Source organism: Melitaea cinxia, chromosome 26 (genome assembly GCF_905220565.1).
Source record: "Melitaea cinxia chromosome 26, ilMelCinx1.1, whole genome shotgun sequence".
Lineage (NCBI taxonomy): Eukaryota > Metazoa > Arthropoda > Insecta > Lepidoptera > Nymphalidae > Melitaea > Melitaea cinxia.
Window position 1 is genome coordinate 7,666,661 of NC_059419.1, and position 25,248 is coordinate 7,691,908.

At 32.1% G+C, this 25,248-nt stretch overlaps 2 protein-coding genes across 3 annotated transcripts in view; one reads left to right on the plus strand and one right to left on the minus strand.

The window, feature by feature from the left end:
* LOC123666635 overlaps positions 1-25,248 on the plus strand; it is a 74,735-nt gene that overhangs the window by 41,988 nt on the left and 7,499 nt on the right. Inside the window, exons 2-4 of one of the 2 annotated variants that reach the window (XM_045600727.1) lie at positions 21,438-21,538; positions 22,089-22,177; positions 23,505-23,635. In XM_045600727.1, the coding sequence (XP_045456683.1) occupies positions 21,438-21,538; positions 22,089-22,177; positions 23,505-23,635 (321 nt within the window). Of the gene's footprint in view, positions 1-21,437; positions 21,539-22,088; positions 22,178-23,504; positions 23,636-25,248 lie in introns of those variants that run through there. The other variant, XM_045600728.1, reaches the window with a different exon arrangement.
* On the minus strand, positions 1,610-8,250 carry LOC123666636. Its single transcript, XM_045600729.1, has 3 exons — positions 8,031-8,250; positions 2,778-3,167; positions 1,610-2,363 (listed from the first exon to the last, which is right to left on the minus strand). Exons 1-3 carry the CDS (start codon positions 8,191-8,193, stop codon positions 1,867-1,869), a joined length of 1,050 nt encoding a protein of 349 aa, XP_045456685.1. The 5' UTR covers positions 8,194-8,250; the 3' UTR covers positions 1,610-1,866.

Here is a 25,248-nt window from a genome sequence, read left to right on the forward strand (position 1 = left end):
AGTGCTATTAATATAAGCTTCTTAACGCATTATCATTTGTAAGGTTCTATAAAGATTCATAAAGAAATAAACGCGAGCATCTACTGATACTGTAAGCAACTAAAATATTATTAGACAATAAGCTTCTTTTAAATGGGTTCAAGAACTTAAAAAAATTTAATTCAGTCTTTAAAGGAAGTGGTCATTTGCTAAACATCCATTGCTTAAAAAGTTTGATATAAAATGTGACATAAACCTATCTTTATATAACATAAACTGACAATTAGCGATTATCAAATTATTAGGCAAGCGATTCTATTTTAAAAATTGTATTACAACAGTAAATTAGTAGTCGAACAATAATTTTAATAACAGTTGTTTTTAAGAGGCACATTTCAAAGAGATTTGTTATACAACAACTCGCATCTTACCATTCATAACCACAGGCGACTAAAGTAAACAATTGCTTAGTGACACTAAATATTTTGTAACAAGATATTTCTAAGGTTTGTTAATGTTTTTATTGTTCTACACTCTCCGGTAAAATCTGAGTAAAGAGATATATTTAACTTTATAGTCATTAGAAACAATCATGTATTAAAACAAAATTTAAATACTAAAAATAATATTAATAGTATAAATTATATAATATAATACTTAAAAGTGATATTAAGAGATGTATGAGAGATCAAAATTTGTTAAAAACACACCACAACATTTTTTTTCAACAATTGTTACTAAATAGTAAAATAGAAAAAAAAAAATCCTTTGTGCATTAAGAATTAAACAGTCTTTTAATTATATCTAAAAATTTCAAGAGTTCATGAAATATTTTTAAGTCTAGACACTACAGCTAGCTTGCTAATAGACCTAGCCTTGAAATTACGTGTAGTATTTATAAAATCATCAAATTCATCATCTCGACCTATACAATTTTGATGGTTAAACATCATATACCATAAGAGGCAGGATTAGTTATAATAATTTAAACAATTTGCTGTTTAATCTAATATTATTTATACTTTTATGTATAGTTCCTTAACAAGGCAAGAAATCACCTCTTTCAACTACATATATCCTAATGAAAAATAACTACATACGCATATATACATACTAAATGTTGTTACTTTTGAAAAAAATAAGGAGTTTTGCATTCACTTTTAACACTAATAGTTAAAATCTCTAAGTTCACAAATAGCAGTAAACGATTTTTGAGTTTGATAATATAATTCTAAATAAATGATATTTCTACTATATAAAATGTTTTCTTTTTATCAACTCATCATCATCATCATTGGCCTTAAGTCCGTCAATTGCAGACGATTTAGACAGTGTCAGACAGACACTGTGTCGCCTAGAACACTTCAGAAAAACACAGAGTTGCCTAAGATCTGTACCACCCTCTCAACCTCACTGGCTAGGCCCACAAGAACAATGAGTCGATACGTGTGGAGCCAGTTCGGGTGCATAAGTCTTTTCATTTTAGAGCTGTGCCACAATGCTTAACGGAGATCCCATTCCGGGTTTCAAATGAAGTTTTCCTTCTCCTGGACCCTGATCAACTATTTATACAATTATTAAAGATATACAATTGTAAGGTTTTACTAGAAATTGTTTATAAAAATCCTGCTTTTGATTTAAATAACTAATTACTGTATTTGTACATTGATTAGCAATGAAAGTCAAATTGTTAAATAGACAGAGTTAAAATAAACAGTATCAACTTATTAAATATTTCCAGAACTCAACACTTAGCTATTCTCAACACTATATAATGGTCATCTCTATTATTTTCACTTTTAACTTTTAAAGAATAATATTACATTTACTTCACATTTAAAGATTGTTCAAAAGAAGCACCTCAAGGTCTTCTTTATTAAGCATGTCCTAGGTTTCATTATACACCGTATTATACACCAATTCTTGTATCTTCATTCGTAACATCAATTTCTTTGCTGGTCCCAATTTTTTCACATGCGGTATGAGACTATTAAAGAAACCTATATCTTCATCTTTTGTCACTTCAGGGGCGTCATTGCTATTACCAACACTTTTTTGAGCTTCATCGTCATCATCATAGAAATCGGTCTCCATGATTATGGGTTTTGTGTCGAATTCATCAAATTCATCATCTTTGACGCTAACGTCGTTCGGTGTTGGTGTTGTTGTTGGTTCCATATAGAAGCTACTGCTCTGATCAGCTGTTGTATCGAAGTCCGTATCTTGATTGAAATGGTCATCGGCAGTGTCGTTTCCTTCGTAATCATTAAACTGATTGGTTAGGAACTGAAGTTTCGGAAGATACTCCCATTCTGAACCTTGTTTACGAACTTCTTTTCTTGCTTGGTCCCTTAGATATTTCCATTTCAATCTCGCTTCGTCTCCTATAAATTAACAATTTGATAGTTTAGATACAATTTAATAGGCTTTAAATATAAAGTAGAGTTGTAGTCATACTCAAATGTAGTCATAGCGCTTTAGCCTGTAACATCCAACTGCTGGGAATAGGCGTCTTTCCCCATGTAGGAGAAGGATCAGGGCTTAATCCACCACGCTGCTCCAATGAGGGTAGGCGGATTTATTTCTTACTATGATTAACGATCGCAAAAACCCAGACCACGGCAAACACCTGTATGGCCAATACAAATGTTTGTCATGTGCGGGGATCGAACCCGTAACCGCCAGCGCAATATACACAGTCCATAGCTGTGACCGTTGCGCCACCTCGGCGTCTATTAGTGTAGTAAGTAAATGTAGTCATAACAAATATATTTTAGTGTTTTGCTATAAATACTTACGCGTAACTCCTAACTCTTTAGAAATCTCCTTCCAACTTTCATCCAACTTATACCAATTATGATGTCCTTTCAATTGTCTATTCCATATGATATCTCTCGCTTGTACAAGATCAATCAATTTATTCATATCAACGTCAATCGTTCGTCTTTTGTTCATAAGTAACTTTTTTCTCATTGTATATCCAAGTTTTGGTCTTTTTATAGATTCATCTAAAGAGTTAAACACTTCGTCGGTGGTATCTTCATCACCTTCTTCATCTTCAGCTAAAAATTGGTGATGTATGAATTTTAGTTTTTGAAAATGTGGCCATTCGGATACGTTTGGGTTCTTTTTCATTTCTTTTCGACATTGGTCCTTGAGGTTTTTCCATTTCTTTCTGCAATTTAGACCTGAAAATTAATAACGTTTAGAATATATTTTCTTATAACGATTCAAGTTTATGTTATATTACAAACTTAACGGAATGAGCCTGTAATGGTAGTATATTTATGGAAATAAATAAATAAAATGAATAAATAAACTTCTATTATACCCCAATACAAAAAAAAAACATTTAACAGAATTTAAGTTAAATTTAATAATATATTATTATAATCGGATGTGAAAAGTTGCGCCCACGGTTGTGGTAAAGGTAATGTAGGATTTCTATAGAACCAAATCTATACTAACATTATAAAGCTGAAGAGTTTGTTTGTTTGTTTAAACGCGCTAATCTCAGGAACTACTAGTTCGAATTGAAAATTTATTTTTATATTGGATTGTTAATTCAAATAAAAAAGTAACATAACAACACTCTACCGCCAAAATAGGAGCTGATCATTAAAAAGAAATTAATAATAATAATAATAATAAATAGTTTTTATTTGCTCAAATTATGTAGTTTACATTATCAAGAAGCCCTGCGACCCGTGCTAGCTTAAAAAAGCTGTGTTACAGGCCACAGTGTCTTCCCCAAAAATTAGTTTATTGTTACATAATCAGAATTTGCGTTCAGATAGCGAATACATAAATAATACTAGTCTGTATACAAAGATGACAACACAAATAATAAAACAAGGATTATAAATACAAAATTTGGAAAAAAACAAAAAAGGTTGACAATTATTAAAGTTTGGAAATATTTACCATCAAAACATGTTTTTTTAAAATAAGTTTTTTTTTTTTTTTTTTTTTTTTTTTTTTTTTTTTTTTTTTTTTTTTTTTTTTTATTAAAAAGAAATTATATGAAAAAATATAAGAAAATTGCGTATGATGGAATTGATCACCACAACGTTCTAAAAAAATACGCAACAGCATATGTCTATCTGTTAAGTTTAAATCTTTAATTTTTTTTATGGTAATCTAGTTTGTTTTAGAGTAATGCATTATTTGCGAATCTGGCTTTATAGACGATATAAATACTTATCCAAAAAAATACATTATTCACCACAAGTACCATAAAAATGGCGATTGTTGGATCTATGATGGAATCTGTGCACACTACCAGTGTGCCACTAACTATTCTTGTTAAGCATTATATAGATTTTTTTAGTTTCTATATGGGGTAGCTTGTTACTAGCTTTTTTTGATTATTATTCTGTATGAGTTATAATAAAAAATAAAAACAAGTATTTCTTTTTGAACAAAATTGTCCTCATCATTCAATTTTAATTCATATCTTAGTAGATCTTATATTTAGTTTTAAAATAACTTTGCATCGAATTAATGATAATAAAAAATTAAAAGGTGATCTTATTGAATTTTTATTAGCCAGGCATATCGATGGTGGAAAGGCATATTGTATTAACCGCCATTTTTGGCGATATCGAGTTATATATACCGTTGGAATCGGGAGAATGAACTCTTTCGAATGGTCCTGGTTACAGCTCGATCTGACGACTTTTATGGTCGTTAATACACCACTGATTTTGAAGTTTTTCATATTTTCTTGTGTTTTAACTCTATAGTAAATAGTGGATTTTGTCATTAAAACACCTCATAACTAAAAATTTTATGTTATGCTACTTTGCCTTGCTTGACTTTAACCAAATTTAAATGTTAAAACAATTTACCAAATTATAATATTATCATTTTTGTAATTGATACATTATACCCAACTTGACTTTTCTTGATCAGTAGAATTAAAACATTTTACTCCGATTTTAAATGTTAGTCATTGTAAGTTAATACATTTTACTCTACTCTAAAATGCCATTGTTTCCAAGATAATACATTTTACCTATCCAAAATAAGGCAACATTATGCGTTGAGTCGTTTTTCTGTTCTTTCTAGAATCTATTTTAATACAATAAAACAAAATTTACTTGTTTTTTTTTACAAATAAAATCTGCATTTAAACTGACTATTTGTCATTCCTCAAAGATATCATAGTGAGTATTTGAATCTTCGTACCTCCACCAATAAGGCAGATGTTCTACCAGACTCAGATTTTGAAGAAATTTCTAATGTTGAGATAGATGATAACCGAGTATTACCTAAGAAAAACATCTATTTTTCATTTTTTTTATTTTGTTTTAAAGTTTAGTTTGTGGCTTAAATGGTAGTTAAGTGTATGGTTAAGCTACTTGACCCTCTTTGTTCGAATACATTGATGTCTGTACAACTGTTTTACCAGGTTCGCATAGATATGAAAAGGTTACATAAAAGTGTTTACCTCTCTCTGGTCATGATTGGATTTGTTTTAAGTCATTTTACGCGATAGCAATATCACATTTATTTGGATATAAAACAATTTACTTGAAAATATTAAATTATATTCTGGATATAAAACACTTTGCTTGACATTTTTTGGATGTAATATTTGGATATAGACTAATTTTACCTATCTGAGATTTTATGGTATTTTGTGTTAACTCCGTAAAATAATACAAATATTAGACATAAGATATTTTTTATTAAATGTATACATTTGTAATAAATTTTATTACTATTTCACAAAATTTCATAGAGATATCTCCAATACTTTAAAAGTTATAAAGTTTTTAAAATTTTAATCGTCTCTCCTGATCATTTTACTAAATGGCGGATAATACATTATGCCTTTCCATCGTCGATATGAAGCCTTACGAATGAAAAATACTTTATTAACAAGGAAATTTTATGAATGTAAACTTTGCCTTTTATAGCATTTAATTTGGGCGCGCCACGCTTGTAAGTCGCAAAGTTACTTGGTATAAAAATATTTTAGTAAATTTTTTTTTCTCTAATTAAAGCGGGTGAAACTGCGGGCACAGCTAGTACATCGAATGCGGTTTATACCATCGTTTCAACGTGTGGTTTAATCTAGTTTAGGTTTAAGCTAGTTTTTTGTACGCAAGTTTAGAATAATAAGTATAGAAAGGGCACAATCCTCATTAATAATGAGCTTCAGCGTGTAATATCAAACTGTTGGGCCTCTAACCCCATACAGGAGAAGGATCAGAGTTTAATCCACCACGCTGCTCCAATCCGGGTTGGTGGATATATTCCCTACTATGAGTAATGATCGCTATTAGGTGTACACGATAACAACCGGGGCCGACGGCTTAACGTGCTTTCGGAGGCACGGTGGGAATACCCACAAGGACTATTAACCAGACCGGAAATAAATATTTGTATAAACACAAATATCCACTCCGAGCGGGAATCGAACCCGTTGGTGTTTAGGCACCGCCGATACGACACGCGCTCCATTACACCAGAGCGGTCGTTAATAATAATAATGAGTGCGGTTAAAAAGTTAAATTACTGAGGTGGGTGCACTTTAATTATTTTTAGACTATAGTATACGAAATGTACACAGACGTGAAACCCTTTTATAAAATATCTGTTGATCGTTAGCGACAAGACGGTTAATTTGGAATCGAAATTTATCATATAAAATGTAATTTGTAGAAATAAATGTATTGGGTAATTTGTATAAAGTTAAAACTTCCTGAAATACTTTTTTTTCGTATTTTCGAAGTTGATCTTAAATAGTGTAAATACTGTATTCTGTAGTAGCCCAAAAGTAAATTCGCTGGTTTATGTATAAAAAATAAATTATTGATTGATTCCGCCTGCAAAGTCCTACAGCTGACCATAGCCTTCTTTCTCCATGTCTCAGAAGATTCGGAGCTTGATGGAGCGGGTTGACGGATATATTCCCGACTGTAAATAACGATCGCTATACGCCCATGATAAAAACTTGGATCGATGGCTTTACATGTTTTTCGAAGGACGTTGGGGAGACCCACGTGGAGAGATACCTAGACTGAAAACATATATTTTCACATATACAAATATCCACTCCGAGCGGGAATCAAACCTGTGACTACCTAAAAAAATTAAATATAGATAAGATTTAATTACTAGCACACAGGCAAATCTAATATATCGAATAATATTTAAATACGATATCTTATCATTCAAATATATGTACCAGAATCATAAAATTCATTGCGATATTTTTATGTGATAGAATTAGAACTATGCAAGAATATTTAGAAAATATATATTGCGCTGCCTAAAAAAATTTAATAAAATATTTTAGTTGTAGGTACGGCCGATACATATTTCCATACGCTTAGATAAAACTGGCTAGACAACCCACGCGGTGCTGTTGGCTTTTTATTTTTATGGTTTTCATGTTTTTGCGATGAATGGTTACATTTCTATGAAATACAATACTAAGCATCAGAAACTCTTTCCGTATTTATAATATAGGAGACTGTATAACGCAAAAACTTAATTTTAGAGATCGCGTACTAACAAACAAACGAACTTTCGCTTTGAAACATTAATACCTATAGAAGATTGATAATGGAAGATACCTGGCCGGGCACAGTGTGATGAGATCGTTTGGCACCGGGTTACTAGTCGTATATTAGGTCGTATCGTAGTATTTAGGTAGGTACACATTATTTAAATTATTACATTATTTAATAGTTTATGTAGGTAATTTTAAATCATTTAACACAAGTACCCTACAATTGTACGTTTTAATTTTCATGTAATCATATATTTATTTATTAAGCTTATTTTTAAAGCATCAAGTAGTAAATATAAAAATATTAATCAGAATTAATTTACATGCAAACAATTGAACATACATAAATAATCATTTATATACTCTATGCTTTCTTTTGTCAATCGTTTTTAATGAACTAAACTAGCGCCAAATCGGTATATAAAATAATTGTATGAAGTTAGCGCTAATGTCGCTTGCGCGTCGACTGCACAACAAATATCGCCACAACATGGCCGCCCGCCGGCCGTTCACCTGCAATACTCACTCGTAGTCCCAACCTCAGCGGCCACTTCGTTCCAATACCGCTCCAACTTGAACCGATTCCTGTGCCCCCTGTAGCTTTTGTCCCACAAGCATTCGCGGGCTTGGACGGCCGCGATCAGCTTGTCCATGTTTTTGGCACGGGCGCCTTTGACTTTCACCTTCATAGCGGAGCGGATGCGCTAGCGGGAGCGATACGCGCGGTAACAGCGACGCACGCCTGTGTACTGAACGCAGCCCGCTTTTCGCTCCCCGCCCGTCGCTGCCCGCTAGCTCGCTCCCGCCGCCGCTGGAGTCTATCGCCATCTTCCTCGTACTTCCCGCTCCCCTCTCCGCGCACACGACACGCCTCGACGATTTAGCCGCTTTTATTACACTCGTTCGACCCTACTTTCTTATATTTTGTACATCACTTGCTTACTTATTACATTGCAATTTTGTCTTTGCTCTGTTCTTCTAAAAGTGTGGGAAGTAATGTATAACAAAAATTATCAAGTCATAAAAATTATATATAGCTATATTTTTGAACAATTACTAAGGACGAGGTGATAGCGATTATGATCCACATATTACAAAATTGTTGATGCTTCAACTGAATTGTTGTAAGCTCAGTTTAAATGCAATGTAAGAGTCAATTTTGCATAACAATATGATATGCTTTGTTAAAAACTTAAGTTTGAGTAACTCTCCTTAATATTTTTAGGCACCTCTACCAATATTAATACGAATAATAATAATAATAAAAGAGAGTATTAACTAAAACGAGTTGTACAAATGCGATCTTATCGCGGAAGAGCGATCCTTCCAGATAACCGTTGGAGACAATACACGATATACTTAACAGCGACGGATAGGAAGTTTACAATATGAAGATTCTAAGGATGAATGATAATAGTGCTTAATAGATTCAATAATACATACGCATACACATCGCTTCAGCCTGTAATATCCCACTACTGGGCATACGCCTCTTTCCCCATGTAGGAGAAGAATCAGAGCTTAATCCACCACGCTGCTGCACGCTGCATTGGGTTGGCGGATTGGTATACACATAAATACATACAAATATCCATTCATAAATAGACACAATAGTATAATATAATGCGTGTATAAATGTAAAGTATATAGGTACTGTTATATATTAATTATATTTATACAATTAAACATATTTCTTATATGGATATAACTATGTTAAAATCCTAACAAATATTAAATCAGGAGCCATACTATTACTAAAGTACATTAAATTTTTATTATGAAAATCTGATTATATAAATACTAATAAATCAGCAGTAAAAAAGTAACTTACATAAAAGTTAGTTGAATAGTTTGAGCGCATTAAGCCACAGAATGTAGTAGTTCTATATAGTATTATACATGGTAGTTAGGTAGGTCTGTTTACTTTCAAAGAAAAAAGATGGACATAGTGCCAGCTACTCAAAACTCACACCGGTACACATCGCGCTCAAAAGGGACACATCGCGAAACCCCTATTTGAATGTTTTTAAATATAAGACCGTTTTCATGGAGTATACAGTATGGGAAATGCCTTTATCGCCTATTCTCAGGTTTGAATTCCAATATTGTGATTGTTCTAAATTATAGCCGAGTGGTTTTGTCATCCAGCAGAGCAATCTGAATAAGGCACAACTGAATCGCTTCGGTTTGACAGATCATTTATCTTCTATAGTAACACAATTTATGGTTAGCACCGCATGGTCATCATCGCACAGCCATAGATATCACAAAACTGTCTTATAAACTGCGAGTGTGGACTTATGTCTTTTTGCTTTGCCTTGAAACACTTGAATTCGGTCCTGGTTATTATTATTGTTGATTGTTATTACACTCTTCGTTATGACGGTTGAAATATTTCAAAATCATCAACAATTTCACTTTTGACGCTAACGTCACGTGCTCGCGTTATAGATATGCATTTCCCACACGCAGAGAAGCCACCAAAGCGATCACTTATCGAGTTATTTCAACTGTCTTTAACGTATAACGCATTTGCAGGATAATACTGAGATTATCTTACCTAGTGTTAACTTTTTAAGTACTTGACACCTTTTTTCTCCGATAGTTGATTAAGCTATCTGGCGTATAAAGCAATCTAACGGATAAAAGGTTATGAAAGCCTATATATGCTTTAAACAAGCTATATGATGTTAGAGTTAAGTTTGTGTCCGGACACCCGATACAGGACATCTACATACTACGATGTAGTATAAGTATGGTCCCGATATAAAGTATGGAAAGTTTATTTATTTACATTTTATGTAGTCCATAACGCAAACATTTTCTAATTTTTTTTTTGTAATACAATATACACACACGGTCATTTGTTCCAGACAACCCAATTAAAGGAAGGATAAATTTCAATTTTTCAATTCTTTTTCAATTTTCGGGAAAAGAGGTACAAAGTTTTTGCTTCACGTATTAATATATACCTTAAATTAAATACACCTTATATATATTATAAGATACCTTACTATTATTTTATGTAATGTTACGTTACATAACATTATATCATCTTATATTCCTTTTAGTAAGTCTTAAAAGCACCCCAATAATAAAAAAATTATAAGACAGTTCTTAAACAAATAGAATAAAGATCTCATAAATGTTTGCGACACAATAAATTAGTCTCAACCTTAAATAAAACGAAAATAAATATCTCTGCAATATTTCGACCTCGACCTTGACCTATGGATCTTTATTGATACCGTCTAAGCTACCTGAAAATTCATGAAACTAGAACATAGCTAGTCATGTATACCTGGGCTACATATGCTACTTTCTGATACCTATTCATTACATACATCTAATGCCTATACATTTCAAAAAGCAGACGAATATTTGGTTCTTGTAAGAATAACCAAATAATAAATGCGTAATTATTAAAGTTTCCTAGTAGCGGACAAAATTTGTATCGAGATTTCAGTTCTGCATGATAATATCCTAGTTGTAAATATTAATAAAATGAAATATCGACTCTTTTGCACGGATCATAATGCACAATCAACAGATCACCTTCTTCATTGGCAATCGTTCATTGGCAAGCGGCAGCGGGCGTGTCAAGAATTTATCAAATTGAGTTGGAAGTTTGTATGAAAGTCATATGTTTTTGAAGTAAGAGACTTGAAATTTAAAATGTATGCTCTATAGATGGTGAGGAGGTGTCCAAATAATGCATCGTAATCTATATATATACAAGAGAAAGGTCACTGACTCACTCATCACGAGAACTCAAAAACCGCTGGATGGTCCATTAATCCAGGATGAACAAAGATGAAATTTGGCAGGGAGGTAGATTATAGCTAGTAGACGTCCCCTAAGAACGAGTTTTGCGATATTTCAACGCTAAGGGGGTTTAATTGGGGTTGATAGTTTGTGTGAAACATGTAAACATGCTGTATAGCTGGGTCGGTTTAAAAGAAAATAACCGCGTTTGCAACCCTATGTGTTCAAGAAACATTTATATTGATCCTTTACGTTACTAGAATACTTTTTTATTTACCCCTGTTGTCACGGAGGAGCGTGCGTTACGCTATTTCGTGGCGTATACTTACATAAACTAACTTGCATGCAGTATACTTTACACATATTTACACTACAATACTATTATTTAATTATTACTACATTATTTCATACCCCAATTCTGACGAATTCAACGAACCACTGTTCGACGCGACGCGCGCTTCACGCGGACGTAGTCGCGGGCAACAGTTAGTGTATTATAAAACAAAGTCTCCAAAAGTGTATGTGATCGATTCCCTCAAAATCTCATTATCATCATCATCATCATTTCAGCCTATGACAATCCACTGCTGGTCATAGGCCTCCAAAAGTTCACACCAAAAATAGCGTGAACTCACGTGTTTTGCCCATAGTCACCACGCTGGGCAGGAGGGTTGGTGACCGCAGTGTGTATTTCAAAACCAGCGGTAAGGTGGTTATCTCGCCATCGGTCGGCTTTTTAAGTTCCAAGGTGGTAATGAAACTGTGTATCCTCTTACGACACCCACGGGAAGAGAGGGGGTGGCTATATTCTTTAATGCCGTAACCACACAGCAGCACCTCAAAATCTACTGGACGGATTTTCATGCGGTTTCACTAATGGAGAGGGCTTCAAGAGGAAGGTTTATGGAACGGCTAAGCCGATTTTGATGAGAGTTTCACTAGAAGTTTGCCGGGAAAACTTTGTGACGCACTGATTTCAACGCGGGCGAAGCCGCGGGCACAGTTAGTCATAATATATAAATGTTAATCAAAGAAAACGCAAAGATCACACACAAATCACATACAAACTTGCCTAAATATACCTATGAGATTTCTAATGACATGAAAACATTTAAGATATCAGTTGAGCACTAGTTTACACAAACTGCAAAGGAAATTAAAACAATTAAAACAATTGACACAGGTTAAAGTTACACTAATAGAAATTGAAATATCTGGGATAAGAGAAAAAGTTACTACGAGCTTACTGTCAGATTCGAAAACGCTATCGCTTATACAATATAACCTCATCCTAGAACTCAAGGATCGAATGGGACGAGATAAAAACATTACAATTGTGGGTATCACAGAAAAAGCCTTGTCAAATTTTTAGTTTTAATTTAAACATGCGAAAATCATTTTCTAGTTATAAGTATATTAAAATATTCAGAAATTTAATTCCTTTTTATGTGAAACTACCACCAAAGCTTTACTAAGAAAAATAGGACGTATCTTTCAAATCAACCCAGGCACCCCTAGCTATAAAATATGGCTGTATTGACGATCCATAAAAATTAACGGACTACCAGAACGAATAACATTTCGATATTAATCTTAATTTGATAGTCGCATATTGTAGAATTATAGTTGATATTACGAATAACTTACTCTCAAACAATATTTTGCTTTGAGACCGGCGCCGGTTCTTTATGATGTCGTATTAATACAATTTGTTCTATAGAGCCTAATGACTGAGGGTTATTAGTAAGCTTTGTACCACTAAAATTATTAATAAATTGCATTGCTAGATTGTAACAGTAAAGTTCTCATAGATATATATTTTCAGCTTTCTTATTTTTAAATTTGACTACTAAATATAAATTTACATTTGAAGTATGATCAAAGAGGATACGAAAATATTAATAATATTAATAGTGACATAATGACTATCCAAAAGTAAAATACAGCCATAAAATATTATAATTTTACAAAAAAAAATGAGAAAAATGCTGAAAATAGCATTTTTTACGCATTATCACAAATCATCAATGTGCGCACCAAACAGTAAACAGTATACGTGACGAAAAGCCATGTAATAGGGAGATCTTAAGACTTTCGTTATAAAGACTATTATGTAGGGATATGCTTTTCAACATAATTAAGTTAGTCGGGCAGTGCGCATGAGTCAAGTCTAGAGCGGGTCAAGAGTTCTCTACTACAGTCAGTTTTACAGATTTGCTGGTTCGTGTACCGCGTAATCTCATTATACACTAATAGAATCCAGCTATTCTAATTATTAACAAGTAAGATCCACTTATTAGATACAAAAATTAACACATTTTTTTTATCGTATTCGTGAAGTGCATATTTCGTGTCGTGATAAAGTGTTTGCGTTTTCAAATTTCATACCAGTTTCGAAATTGGAATGAATTTTATGAATGTGTGTATTTCATTTTGAGAAATATAGATTTTTAAATTACTTATTTAATTTTTAGTGTGGCTTATTTTGAAATTGTTAAGTACGCTGTTTCATTTTCAATGATTTTAAATTTCATTTTTGTATATTTAATCTTAAATTCATTCAAATTATAAATGCTAGCTGTAATAAAAAAAAAAGAAAATTAAACTAAATTTAACTAATAAAATATCACATCTGCCATAACTGTATCTAGTTACACATTAAAGACGAAAATAAAAGTAACTTTAAAAACGTGACTATGTTGCGAAATACTGGCTTCAATAAATAAACCTACTTAAAAACAATTCAATTAAATAGGTTCTAACATAATTTAAAAACTGATAGAAAAAGGTTTATGCGTTCGCTTAAGTATTCAAATCCTGTAGCCTTTTTTCTAAAAGAAAATTGAAGCGTAAGCCAATAATATTCTTATTAGAATTTAACGTGGGTTATCTAACCTTTTTAAACAGAGTTTTATCGCCATTCTTACAAATGAATAAATAGATATTATTTTTTATAATAACTTAATAGCACTTAAAATATTTAAAAGGTAACATTTCTTGGCCTGGTAATATTCTATTTTATATACACATTTAATTTTTATTCTATTACTAGGTACATATATATATATATATATATATATATATATATATATATATTTTATAACCAATAGATATATACATTTATTTAGACATTTTACAATATTATACATATTTACAATTCAAAACTTGAGACTGAATATTTGCTAATATTACAAATATTATTTTATTGTCTGTATATATTACTTATGTTGTTATATATTACTTAAAAACTACTATAGTACGTTTTATAATGTATTCTTAATTATTCTTTTCTTATTTAAAAAAAAATAGAATCAAATTGTTTTAAATACAATCCATAGATCACAAGGAACACAATATTTTTTTCTAATCTATCTATTTTTAGACAAATACATATTCAATATTATTATTTATCGTATAATCAATCTAAAGGTATCTGATTATCGTCATTGACGTTCTTACACTATGTACTTCAATTCAATCAAATCATCAACTTTTCTGGAGAGAGAAAAAACTATATGCTGTTATATACTATCGCTATTGCAGAAAAGAGTGAGAAAATTCTACCTGAATCAATCCTAGTCTAAAATCAATTTAATTAAGTGTCCTTATGCGTATTGGAATATATTATCGTATGTATTATATTATGTATCGTATATGTGTTTGCGTGTATCTATAAGTATCATATTATTTGTATCTACGTGTGTATACATTATTATGTATGTGTGCATTTATATATTGTATAATTATTTATTTATTATATATTATATTTTTATGCTCAATATGTTTAGATTGTACACGCTAATTTTGCGACTGTTTTCTGTGGCAGAACTACTGGAAGAGATTCCATCATGGGATAAGTAGTGCCTTTGTACCAGCATTGTTCATAAGAGCTATTTCCTTTTGCTATCCTAGTGTACATAAATTGTTAAATAAATAAAAAATAATAGATTCACATGTTGATTGTTATTTTGTTTTTTCTTGTACAAGATTTTATTGGCCATATTTGATGATCCTGAAACTATTTTGCGATCCAATCATCAAATCTAATGATAATGTCAAACTAATAGTATCAAAATGTCAAAACCATCAAAATATACTTGCGTGGTGTGAGAACTTCAACAATGACATGTGATAATCAGTTCCATTGTTACGACATTTAATAATAACAGAATAGTTTTAACATCTTTAATAGGTACATTCTTTCACTCATTAAAATAGAGATGACCCCGATGGATAAAAGAAGTGCCTCCTACAAACATAGGCCTTGCGTTCGATTCAGTCTAAACTGCTTAGTTTTACAAAATTCTTTGCGTTTAAAAGTCATCTCTTTCTCGGGAAATATTTTTTCATTCAATATTTCGTTTATATACTTGGAGATAGAACAGTTAACATTATAGACTCTAACAGAACAAATCGATGGCTCCTAAGTATACTGAGTCAACTAACAATTTTCGATAATTTCATTTTTTAAGATATTAATAACATTTACTTCATTTCCTATCTACCTATGTTAAAAAAAAATTATATCCCTATAAACAACAAAAAAAAAATATTCTCATAAATCAATAACATAATATGAATTTTATTTTACACAGTTTAAGGCTATCAATTGATTTAATTCAAAATGATTATTAATTTTTTCTTGATTTTGTTAACATTTGAAATATTAAAACCTTACGCTCTTCTTATCGACTTCTTGTAAAGTTATTAGAAGTAAAGTTGACTCAGTATACTTAGGAGTCATCGAAATTTTCTCCACACCAGAATTACGACATAAATCGTAACTTATCTACGGTTTTCAATAATAAATCAAATTAATCTTCTATTTTACTTACTTTCTAAGCTCTTTAGCTAATAATCATTTCTTTATCTATTAACACTTATTACACATTAAGACAAAATATTAAAAAACAAATCAATCGTCATACGCAATAGGCAACCTTATCGCTAACACAGCGATGTCTTCCAGGGTTCCAGGCAACCATTAATTTTTTATTAATGTAAAAATATGGGAATAATATACCAAGCTCTTATTTATTTTCTCGTAAAACATAATTATAGGTGTATGTTGCCAGCATAGTTATTAAATTAGAACGATGTCGTTAAAACTTTATCGTAACTATCGTCTAATATTTACAATATACATTTTAATATACTGAAATAAAAAAAGAATGAACATACAAACAAAAAGAAACTTTTACATGTAAATATTAGGGTTTATTTTGTGGGTTCATGTGTTAAGTCACATTTTTTCCATCATTTAAGTAGGTCTCGGCTTAGTGTGTCAGTGCGTTCACATGTCTGAGGATTACACGTCGGTTATATAAGTACTCCTCATATATACCGGATTTCCGCATGTCTGTATGTAAAATTATTAATATTTTCATCGACTTTCGTTGATAAAGAAAAACGTAAAAAATACATTTAATTTCATACACACAGTCAGTTGAAATTGATTCTGCTGGGCATAGAACTTTTTCTGAGAATAGTACTCACGTGGCGGACTTAGGTATAATTATATGAACTAAAATCATAACCAACCTTCCATAAGTTCATCCATAAGTTCATCCCTTTCATAAGTTAATGGTAAAAAAAAAGAAAAATCAAATGTATATTGTCTTACGGAAGGTCAAAGCTAAATAACACTGCTTTAAAGCAGCGTTGTGTTCCTGTGGTGAATAAGGTGACCAGAGCTCCTGGAGAGGGTCAAGAGTAGGGTCGGCAATGCGTTTGCAATGCCACTGGTGTTGCAGGGGTCTTTAAGCTACGCCAATCGCTTACCATCAGGTGAGCCCTATGCTTGTTTGCCTATATGTGTTATTTATATGTGTGTCATAAATACATAGCGATAATTTTATTGTATTGATATAATTTCATAATCCAATTTAGCGTACAAATCAATAAATAGAAGATGGACTTCTCCGAAGGCCACATAAATTGGGATGCTATTCGTTTTTCGTATCGCCATGGTTTTTATCTAATAGTGCTAAGTTAATAATCCGACGTGGGTGGTCTTCTGGATTATTAGTTCTAACATAATTCTTCTACTTAGACAGCAAATAGCGCCATCTGTTAATGATTCTAATGTAACAATTTTCCTTTCAACATTTATTATTACTGTCATTTAAATAATTTAAATATGTTTTGGTAGACTCAAAAATATTTTCTGTTAAAATTTGTTACGAATTTTAAATAACAAATCTTAAAACGCAATTAAAATTGTACATTCCTTTAAGCGCAGATAAATTCTGTAACTAGTTTACCTATCAGTGCTCGTGTACAGTGTATAATAGTACCCTCACATTTCCGAGCTCATACCTTGGTTCGTATTATTTCCAATTTACTCACATACATTACGTTTTTATTCTACAAAAAATATGTCCTTTTTACATTGTCATCTATATATTAATACGTGGAGCAAAAATTTTGAACCCCTTTTTACGAAAATTTCGCGGACGGAGGAGTATCAAATTTCGCACACTGATAGTTTATATAGAAAAGGAGTGCAGAATGATAATATTTGTTTAGATTATGTATAGAAGTACATTAAATAAATAAATATATGAATGTATAAAATATTTCATCATGAAGGAGGATTGGAGTTTAATTCACCACTTTGTTTAATTGTGGGTTGGTGTATATATACTATGGTGTATATTACTATGAGTTACGATCGCTATCATCTTTACATGACAACCGGAACCGACAGCTTAACGTGCTCTCTGAGGCACGGTGGGGACACTCACAAGGACAGACATCCAAACCGGAAAAAAGTATTTGTACAAATTCAAATATTCGTCCTGAGTGGGAATCGTCGCAAGTCGCCGGTATCTTAGGCGACAACACGCACCACCCGAGTAGAACTTTTTTCGTCTTCCTTTGAATGACCGGACCAGGCATGCCTGATCAGGACTAGATAAGGCATGTAACGCAGATGATTGGGTCTGGACCTGAACAGGATGAGATGAGATTTTCTGATCAGGTCCAGATCGGGAAATCTGATCTCATCCTGATTAGCCGGTTCGGTCTGGTCCTTTTAAAAAACACGAATGTATATATTCTTGAAAAAATTGTTTAACAAAAAAAAGGCTAATTGATATTATAAATATGTATGTTACTTAACATAATTATTATGATATTTATTTCCGTTTATTTTTTCCGATGTATTATTTATTTATGTTTCTACTTTAAATATTAATTGTTTTTATTTTTTTTTTGTTATTAATTAATTATTATTATTAATCAAATTTTATTTATTAACTTCTAATAATTAACTACTAATTAACTATTTCCTACTAGCTGACCCGGCGAACTTCGTATCGCCTAACACAAACTTTATCGTATGGTATTAAAGTTCAAATTGACTTTTAAGTATTATCACAAATCTTTTGTATGGGAGTATAGAAAAGTGTTGTTTTTAGACTTTTTCAGGAAATTTAAATTTTTTTTTTTAGAATTTTTCTCTCCGTAAGAACCATCCTCGTACTTCAAGGAACATTTTAAAAAAAGAATCAGCGAAATCGGTCCAACCGTTCTCGAGTTTTGCGCTTAGCAACACATTTTGCGATTCATTTTTATATATAAGATTACTTACGACTGCTCCACTGTGTAGAAATGGACTCCCTGCTAGACTGTCCTGATAACTATATATATACTAAGTGCGCTTAAAAACATTCATAGCGCGTAATTTTTGTAGGGCTATCCTGATCTGGACCGGACCGGGTTCAGATCCAGTATGCCTTACCATACTTGATTATATTTTACATCAGGCTATCCTGATCTGGACCGGACCGGGTCCTGATCCAGTATACCTTACCATACTTGATTATATTTTACATCAGGCTATCCTGATCTGGACCGGACCGGGTCCTGATCCAGTATGCCTTACCATACTTGATTATATTTTACATCAGGCTATCCTTGTCTGGACCAGACCTGGTCCTCATAGAGCTTGCCGCAACTGGCATTCCTCATTCTATTCTGATCCGGTCCAGATACATGATCTGGTTGAGCCTGACCTTTTTTCTAGTCGGGCACTTCACCAGAGCAGGAGAAAAAGGTATAATGATCAGATACTTCATCATCCTCGCGTTTATTTTTCTCATTAGAACTTTACTTATCGAACAAGTTAAGAAATATAAACTCCTAAAATTTCTGAGCTGAGAATGTCTTGGTCACAGATTATTTATATAGATAAAGACTACGTAAAACGTTAAAGCTTTCCGATCAAGTGTTTCCACTTCAAACGAAACAAATGAAATCTTTAGCAAGGCTTTCATGTTCGCGTTGCTAAAGCCTCAGAGCTGCGTTTGTAAATATTTCTTCAAAACAAAAACAAAAGAAACACCCATATGACCCGTCTTTTTAATGACTAAAATTTTAATAGCTTTTTACAAAATACTTATAAATATTATTATTAAATAATTTATTGCACAGTTAAATTACATACATTAAAGAAAATAATAAGTACTCTAACTTATAAAAGTGTATAGGCGCTCTTGTCACTAATAGTGATCTCTTACAGGCCAAATGTATGCAAAATGTTTTCCTTTTTTTCTGTCTGTTTGTTTCAACTAATCTATTAGTAACATATTGTCGGCAAATTAATCACTTTAAGATCACTTATATTACTATTAAGTAAAATAGTTTTACATTTTCAAAAGATAGTTTATTTTTCTATTGTGATCTAATTTTCGGTTTTTAATTAGTTTCATTTTATTATTATAATTGTATATTTCAAATTGTCGTGACATTTATTAATTTTTTTTTAAGTTGTATTTGATTATAAGAATTGAAAACAGTCAAATTGTTTTATGGGTCAAATTGTTGCCTGAAATAAAGAATTATTATTATTATTATTATTATTATTTAGAAATTTAATAAATTCGCACAGTGTGTGTTGAGTTTACTTATCCTACTGAAATTATAAAAAACCTAATTCGTCTATCCACACAATCAATTCTTTCAAAAGGACTTTCATAATTCGGTAACAAAACAGAATAATATCGGTGGATACTTCTAAATGACCTTATATACATACATTTTCTTACCTATTATTTTTATAATTATAAGTTTTTCTTATGTAAATAATACTTATACTATAAATACAAAAAGTTTCGGAGATTAATGGATAGATGAAAAATACTGAAATGATTGTAATGTAACTTGAGATAGCAGAAAATCGAAATCAAAATCAAAAATAGCTTTATTCAAATAGCCCCCATGAGCACTTTCGAATCGTCATTTTACAAATTAAAACTTTTATAATTGTGTTTGCAGGCAAACGAAAAAAAAACCGACTTCAATTATATTGACAAGTAATACAACGTAGGTAGACGAAAAAAAAAGTCAAGTAAATACGCATTATCAAAGATTACTGCAAAAGTTGAAATCAGATTTCGATGAAATTTGAATATGACCACATGATAGACACCAGCTTTCGATTAAATTAAAAATCATTAAAATCGCAAATACCCAGTAAAAAGTTATGAAGATTTTCGAGAGTTTCCCTCGATTTCTCTGGGATTCCATCATCAGATCCTAGTTTCCTTATCATGATACCACACCAGTATCATAATACGCTTTCTAACAAAAAAAGAATGATCAAAATCATATGTTATCCCCGAACATACATAATATATATAGTATCGAATCGAGTAACCTCCTTCTTTTTTGAAGTCGGTTAAAAAATAAATTATTATTTCTGTAAAAGTAAAGCTACCTCTGATTCAGAATGTAGATTCTGCAGAGAAGAATCCGCAAGAAACTTCCCAGTTACTCTTTTGAAAAATAAAATATAAACTGTGTTTTAGTACAAAATTGGTAACATCTTGCATGAATACAGCGTCACTAAATCCACACACATTTTCACCCACAAGAACAAGGATAACAGATAAGCTTTCTTTTTTTCTTTGTTGGTTTCCGGAAACACAATACACAAGTACAAACGCCCAGACCACGGCAAACACCTATAGGCCAATACATATGTGTCATGTGCGGGGATTTAACCCGCAACCGCCAGCGCAACAGCCTCAAACTCAGTTTCTAATAAACTCTATCATGTCATATATCAACGTGTCAATATCAAACGTCAGTATATAACCGCGAAAAGGAGTACAGATAAAAAAAAAGTACACATTTATTCTTATAATTTTCGTATTTTGTCCAGGTGTTAGTCGACGCATGGCGGGGCGGCAACATGTCGAGCGTGACGGGAACGAGCATGTTGCGCACGCGCAGAAAAGATGTCAACGTCAAACCGAACCGCAAGTGAGTAAACAATAATTATAAATGTGTGTCTTATATGATTATTGGCATTATAAGGAAAAAAATACGTTTTTTTGGTCACATTATACTATTACACACACTAACCTACACACACTCACATTATACTATCTACTATAGTTGCGGAAATGATTTCTGTACAAAGTAATATCTGTATGAGAAAATTTATGAATACCGATAGTTGACAACTTGGGGTACAAGTTGTTAATCGCGTTAAGTATTTAACGCTATATTTCGGGTAAAAAGGGCGGATTAACCCGAGACCGAAAAGCTAATCAATAAGGAACAAAAAAATATTATTAGAATTATATTTAATATTGATAATTAAAGTGCGAAGAAATAGAAAGAAACCTCTTTTTCATGTTTGGCGTTTGTGCCTAGCATACGAATGTAAAAATCACATCGCTGTGTGTGGCAATACTTGATATAATTTATAATAAAAATAAAATATACGTTACAATATATAAATATGCTATTTGTATTCCGAGTGAAGTCTATCATTTTTATACATTTATCGCTCGTAACTCCTAAACAGGTTGGATCGGAAGTCGTCGCGGGGCATGCTGTACGAGAACGAAGAACTACGTCTACGCACCATAAATATAAATGCAGAAGTTGAAAGAGGTAATCTATAATATAAAAATGAGTCGCTGAATGTGTTGCTAAGCGCAAAACTCAAGAACGGTTGGACCGATTTCGCTAATTCTTTTTTTAAAATATTCCTTGAAGTACGAGGATGGTTCTTACGGAGAGAAAAATTCTAAAAAAAAAATTTAAATTTCCTGAAAAAGTCTAAAAACAACACTTTTCTATACTCCCATACAAAAGATTTGTGATAATACTTAAAAGTCAATTTGAACTTTAATACCATACGATAAAGTTTGTGTTAGGCGATACGAAGTTCGCCGGGTCAGCTAGTTGTAAATATTATTCCATTTTTGTATTTATTTATTTCTTGCGATTTCGATACTAGCACATGAGACAAACACAGATATTAATAGTGGTCTGGGTGTTTGTGTAGTTCTTGTGGGTGCCCCACCGTGCTTCGGAGAGCATGTTAAGCCCTCGGTCCCGGTTGTTATCATGTACACCTGATAGCAATCGTTACTCATAGTAGGGAATATATCCGCCAACCCGCATTGGAGCAGCGTGGTGGATTAAGCTCTGGACCTTCTCCTACATGGGAAAAGAGGCCTATGCCCAGTAGTGGGATATTACAGGCTGAAGCGTAGCGTGGCGTATTTCTTATTTGCATTCAATATTACAGACCGAACACGATTCATTAGACATAGACAAATAATATTTCATTAATATTAACATAGAAAATAGGATAACTACATATGAACATCATCAATAAAAGTAAAACAATGTAAAATTAATATGAATATCTTTATATTAAAATATCTTTAATGATGATAAGTCTGTGATCCAGAGTAGCACAGGACAAAGCACAATGGCAAGCAGAGCAAGAGTCACTAGAAAACTTTATAAACTTTATTACAGTACCAACATCTTCCATTATGATAATATCAATTTCTTACAATATAGTCTATGAAATTTTATACCAGTTTACTTAATAAGGCCTATTAGAGTAGCTTAATTCAAGATGGCATTATCAAATTTTTAAACAGCAAAATTCTCTGCGGTTAAAAAAACGTCCTACAATATTCGCTTGGCTTGGTAGAGAAAACCTTCTGTCTAGAATGGAGAAATTAATAGCAATAGTGAAGTAGCGTGGCGAAACAGCACAAATCTCTTTTCCTAATACATATCAAAAATATTCGAGTTATTTTCAAAAGCATTTTGTGATTCGTCATTTTACAAATTTCTGTTGATAAATAATTTAAATAGGTCAATGTTCAGTTCAATGTCGTCAAGAATTAAAATTTATGAATATAAAACACGACCTGTGGGTAACCATCAGTTATCAGTCACAATATTTTTTTTTCAGGTCAGTCAGACATAAAGAAACTGAAACGTGAGAACGAACAGCTCAAACGAGAGATATCCGCGCTCCGCTACGAGTATGACAGGCTCGACAGAATTCTGCGGGAGCGGCGGTCGTCGCCCGAACATTCGGACGTAGGTTGCTAATAGCATTTATTATATACATGTTCAAAATTTTACGGTCAGTATCTACACTTTTACCTATACGAGACTTACAAACACTTTTACACCCAGTAAAAAGTTATGAGGTAATAGAGTACCTAAATCGATTTTGATGATTCTGTTTTTTTATACAAAGCTAGTCTTATCTTGTGGTCCCATTTAAATTTAATCGAAATTGAATAAGTGCTTTTTGATTTATCCCTCAATAGGCCTCCATAAGATTGCGCCAAAAATGACGCAAATTCATGTGTTTTGCCCATAGTCACCATACTATCTAGGCGGGTTGGTGACCGCAGGGCTGGCTTTGTCGCACCTAAGACGCTGCTGCCCTTCAGCCTGTGTATTTCAAAGCCAGCAGTTAGATGGTTATTCCACCATCGGTCGGCTTTATAAGTTCCAAGGTGGTAGTGGAACTGTTATCTCTTAGTTGCCTCTTACGACACCCACGGGAACAGAGGGAGTGGCTATATTCTTTAATGTCGTAACCACACAGCAGTTATCCCTAATAATGCATATTTAAAAGATTATTTTTTGGACTATCTACGTTATATTACTTGCCATAAAATGATATCGGTTTTGTTCGTTTGCGAGCAAACACATTTTTTAAACTCCTGATATGTCTGAATGTTTCTGAGTCGCCTGTGACTATAAGTAAATCTCGTATAAGTAAAAACTTTTACTATACAAATATAAATTAACAATAAAAAATAAACGCCGGATTCACAAATCCCGAATAGGACAAATAACATAACTTGAAGAACAAAATTAATAGAAGTTTCACAAACAACGGCTCCCACTAGGATGTGAAGTTGTAGTCCGAAAATACACTCAACATAACAAACAATAAAACTCCCATACAACGACAAACGTTTCTAAGGTCTATAGTCAATAGTTTAGATACTCTATACAAATATAAACTCTATACAATATAATCTGTATACAAATAATATAGACTCTATACAAATATTTATTATCTGAGAAAACTGAAACCGCGACCGCTACATGATGCTATAACCATTATTCTCGTCTCATTCTCAAAACAAATTGCAAAAAAAAAAACACACAAACTTAAACTAAACTGGTTTGGTAGTTTAATTTTTATAATACTTAAAGTCGTTTTCAATTTTATGGCAATTTAATATAAAGCTGAAGATGTGTAACCGAACATGTTTTATTCCGGGTTCCATTACTAGTAGGTAAATTTCATTCTCTAGACCTCTTAAGCTCTACTATGACTTTTCAATAAGAATAACACTTTAATTATGTATATTGTTAGTAACACAACTAAAACAATTACATTATTGTAAATCTTCTATCTGGCTTTTTACTATCTGGCTTCGAGTATGGTCTTTAAACATGCATAATTCTAAAATTGACAATAATATAAATAGATATTACAAATCTGTCATCAGTATACAATAAAACGTTGTTGTAATATAAGGAATAAATATACATACACGTACAATGCATTATTTAACTTAACTATTAATTAAAAACCGGCCCAGTGCGAGTCGGACTCGCGTACCGAGGGTTCCTTACAAAAATTATTTACAATATTTTTATTATATGGTGTGACTAAAAATTTA